The sequence below is a fragment of the Rhincodon typus genome, chromosome 43 (genome assembly GCF_021869965.1).
Source record: "Rhincodon typus isolate 14 chromosome 43, sRhiTyp1.1, whole genome shotgun sequence".
NCBI classification, from domain to species: domain Eukaryota; kingdom Metazoa; phylum Chordata; class Chondrichthyes; order Orectolobiformes; family Rhincodontidae; genus Rhincodon; species Rhincodon typus.
The window spans coordinates 8,222,744-8,226,669 of record NC_063374.1 but is presented as its reverse complement, the minus strand read 5'-3'; the positions used below and the strand labels follow the sequence as shown (position 1 = coordinate 8,226,669).

The window sequence follows — 3,926 nt, the reverse complement described above, 5'->3', positions numbered from 1 at the left end:
TGGTTTTGGGATGCGGTAGGGGGAGGGGAGATTTTGAAGCTTGTGAAGTCCACATTGATACCATTGGGCTGCAGGGTTCCCAATGGAATATGAGTTGCTGTTCCTGCAACCTTCAGGGAGCATCGTTGTGGCACTGCAGGAGGCCCAGGATGGACATGTCGTCTGAGGAATGGGAGGGGGAGTTGAAATGGTTCGCAACTGGGAGGTGCAGTTGTTTAGTGCAAACCGAGCGTGGGTGTTCTGCAAAGCGGTCCCCAAGTCTCCGCTTGGTTTCCCCGATGTAGAGGAGGCCACAACGGGAACAGCGGATATACTTTGTTAATGTGTCTTAATGTATGTTAGTGTTAAGTCTGTTAATGTGACACTGTGTCTGTTAATGTCTCAAGTTAACATAAGGTGATAGGAAAGCAGGAGGACATTCAGCCCCTCCAGTCTACTCTATCACTCAATACGGCTGACCTTCGATCTCAACCCCACTTTACCGCTCACTAACCCCTCCAGAGGTTCATCAAGTCTGCTCGGTCACTGGATCATGGCTGATACATTTCTCAACCCCATTCTCCTGCCTTCTCCCCATAAACCTTGGCCCCCTTACCAATTGAGAGCCTATCTCTGACTTAAATACACTCAATTCCAAGAGACTCACCAGACTCTGACTGAAGAAATGTAACACCCCACACCCATACTGAGACTGCCCCCCCCCGCCCTGTGCACTAGATATCCCATTCCCTGCACCCCCCCACCCCAGGGAAGGGGCAAACAATCTCAGCCTCTACCCTTGTCTGAGCCCCTTCAGAATCCCATCTGTCTCAACACGATCGCCTCCCGTTCTCCTAAACTCCAGGGAGTATCAAGCCCTTTGATTCAGCCTGTTCTTACAGAACTGCTCCCCCTCACCCTGGAGACCATTCAGCCTCTGATGGGAGTATATCCTTCCCGAAACATATGGCCACGACCTCACACAGGGGGCGCTCTCACCTGCACAATGTATTTATTCCTGTATCCCAATGTCCTTGCAATCAAAGAGCCTTCCTCGCTCCCTCCCGTGCCTCCGGGCTGATTTCCCACATCCATGCTCCCATCTCGCCCACCGTCTTTCCAGACGCACCTACGTACCCCATTCGACCAGCTTTTGTTCCCCATCCCTAATTGCCCCTTGAGAAGGCGGTGGTGAGCTGCCTTCTGTGCAGTCCATGTGGGTTTCCTCCACGTGCTCCAGTTTCCTCCCACGGTCTAAAGATGTGCAGGTTAGGGTGGATTGGCCGTGCTAAATTGTCCCATAGTGTCCAGGGATGTGCAGGTTAGGGTGGATTGGCCGTGCTAAATTGTCCCATTGTGCCCAGGGACGTGCAGGTTAGGGTGGACTGGCCGTGCTAAATTGTCCCATAGTGCCCAGGGATGTGCAGGTTAGGGTGGATTGGCTGTGCCAAATTGTCCCATAGTGCCCAGGGATGTGCAGGTTAGGGTGGATTGGCCGTGCTAAATTGTCCCGTATTGTACAGGGGTGTACGAGTCAGGTGGATTAGCCATGGGAAATGTAGGGTTACAGGAATAGGGCAGGGGGATGTGTCTGCATTGGATGCTGTTTGGAGGGGCGGTGTGGACTTGTTGGGCCGAATGGCCTGTTTCCACGCTGTAGGGATTCTACGATTCTCCGGGCTGCGAAAAGGGGGCACGTAAACATATACATAATCTCAGCAACGCAGGCTCCCTGAATGAACGGCGAGGCACTGCTTTCTCACAACACAGAAGCAAGATGTTGGAAATCTGAAAAAGGAAAACTATCAAAAGTGTTGGGCAGACGCAGCAGGGTCTGTTGGAGGGGTGGGGGAGAGAAACTGAGGTAATGTTTCAGGTTGATGACCTTCCCTCATCAGAACAGAGCTCTCTCTTCAGAAAATGCAGCCAGACCTATTGAGATGCACTCCTACCATCGCACATCGATCGGCAGGGACATCTCAAGTGGGAGATGGGTCGGTTCCCACTGAAGCTGATGGGATCACGTGCAAAGAATTGAAAAAAAAAAATTAGGGGGATGGACCGATACAAGGTGATCGACTCCGCAGAGGGGCAGATGGCGGAGGCTTGAAGCAATGTTCGGAGAAACACTTTTCAGCTCCACGCCCCTGAAGGGAGGGCTCACTTATTTCACAAGGATGCACTGAGAGGAATGTTCTCTCTGATCGCGGCTCGAGATTTGGGGAGAGGCGGAACTGAGCAGCATCCGTTCCCCAGCACCCGACATCGCCCCCTTTTAAGTGGGGGGGGGGATTTACGTTCCAAGTTCCACTTCGAGAACCTCACCTTTCCAACTCGGAAATATATTGGCTGTTCCTTTGGCATCGACGGATCAAAATCCTGCAGCCCCCTCCCTGAAAGCACTTGTTTGGGGGGAGGGGGTTCCTACGGGACTGCAGCAGTTCAGGAAGGCACCTTCTCAGAGGGGTAATTAGGGACAGGCAACAAATGCCTGGGCCTGGCCAGCAACGCCCACGTCTCACGATTTATTGTGAAATTAGCATCTGCGTCGCAGCTACCAAAGGGGGGGGGGGGGGGGGGGGGGGGGGGGAGGTGGGGGGGTGGCGAATTATTTACCCAGCCAGCCTGTCTGAAAGCAGGAAGTTTTGCTGAATGTTCCCCACCAGCGGGCCTTTCATCTCCTCCACCACCTTAAACACTCGCTTGAAGTTATCGAACTGGTGAGCAAGAGAGACACAGACAGAGACATAAGCCACCACAATAACAGCCGCTTATTCCCCATCCCCCACCCCGCACAGCATCATCCCGAGCTCCCCATCACCCCAGCAGTGACATCCCTCGCTGTTCCGACACCAAACTGTGCTGTCACGGGCGCTTCAGCCCATCTGCTCCATGTTGCTGTTTCTGCTCTACATCCTTCATGTCACTCAATCACCCTATCCCTCTCCTCATGTGTTCATCCAACTTTCCCCTCCCTTTATAGAATATATACAACCACCACCTTCCGTGTGAAGAAATCCCATTTTACCAGTGAAGACATTTCTCCCGACTGCATTTACTGACTGTCTCATATCAAGCGCTCCTGCTTCTACCTCATCCACAGCTTCTCTGCTGTACCCCTTCTGAATTTTGACAGCCTCGCCATCGCTGTCACCTCTTCCCAGTCCTTGCCATCGCTGTCACCTCCTCCAGCCCTCCCTCTCGCTGTCACCTCTCATTCTGGTACATTTTTACATGCACCTTCTCCAGGCCCTCTACATCTGTTATTATAACACTGGGAACAGAAGGTAGTCCAGTGTTTGAAGTGTGTCTCAGCAAGGTTTAAAGAGTTAGACATCAGCTTCAAAGAGCTCAGCCAGATCATAAAAATCATTAAAAGAAAGTCTGAGGTCAGACAGAGCCCCAGCTGAACCGAGCGAGTCAATTAAATGCATTTGCGACTAATGGGGAATAAAAAATTCTCCAATTAACCGTCTGGTTCAAGTAATCGTTCCAAAAGAACAATGACTCAGACATAAACCTTGTCGGGAGGCTGGGCAGTGCTCTCACCTGTCTCCGACAGCTCTTCAGAGTGATCCCTGTTTTCGCGCTGACATCGTCCAGATCCTTCTTGGTCCCCTTGGACAGTTTCTTGCCCAGGACCTCCCTCACAAACGGCTCATCAAAGGTGTAGTACCTGCCAAAGGAATGGCTTTCAATTCGTCAGCCCGTAACCAAACTCAGTTTTATAACAGAGACAGTAGGAACTGCCGATGCTGGAATCTGAGACCACACAGTGTAGAGCTGGATGAACACAGCAGGCCAGGCAGCATCAGGGGAACAGGGAAGCTGGTGTTTCGGGTCGGGACCCTTCTTCAGTAAATGAAGGGTCCAGGCCCGAAACGTCAGCTTTTCTGCTCCTCTGATGCTGCCTGGCCTGCTGTGTTCCTCCAGCTCTACACTGTATG

The 3,926-nt window shown here is 52.1% G+C and overlaps 1 protein-coding gene across 3 annotated transcripts in view; it reads right to left on the bottom strand.

The window, feature by feature from the left end:
• Positions 1-3,926, bottom strand: part of fibpa (fibroblast growth factor (acidic) intracellular binding protein a) — a 17,261-nt gene that overhangs the window by 10,105 nt on the left and 3,230 nt on the right. For all 3 annotated transcript variants that reach the window (XM_048619572.1, XM_048619573.1, XM_048619571.1), the window contains exons 3-4: positions 3,529-3,655; positions 2,596-2,696 (exon numbers count right to left, since the gene is read on the bottom strand). In XM_048619572.1, coding sequence (XP_048475529.1) covers positions 2,596-2,696; positions 3,529-3,655 — 228 coding nt within the window. The remainder of the gene's footprint in view (positions 1-2,595; positions 2,697-3,528; positions 3,656-3,926) is intronic.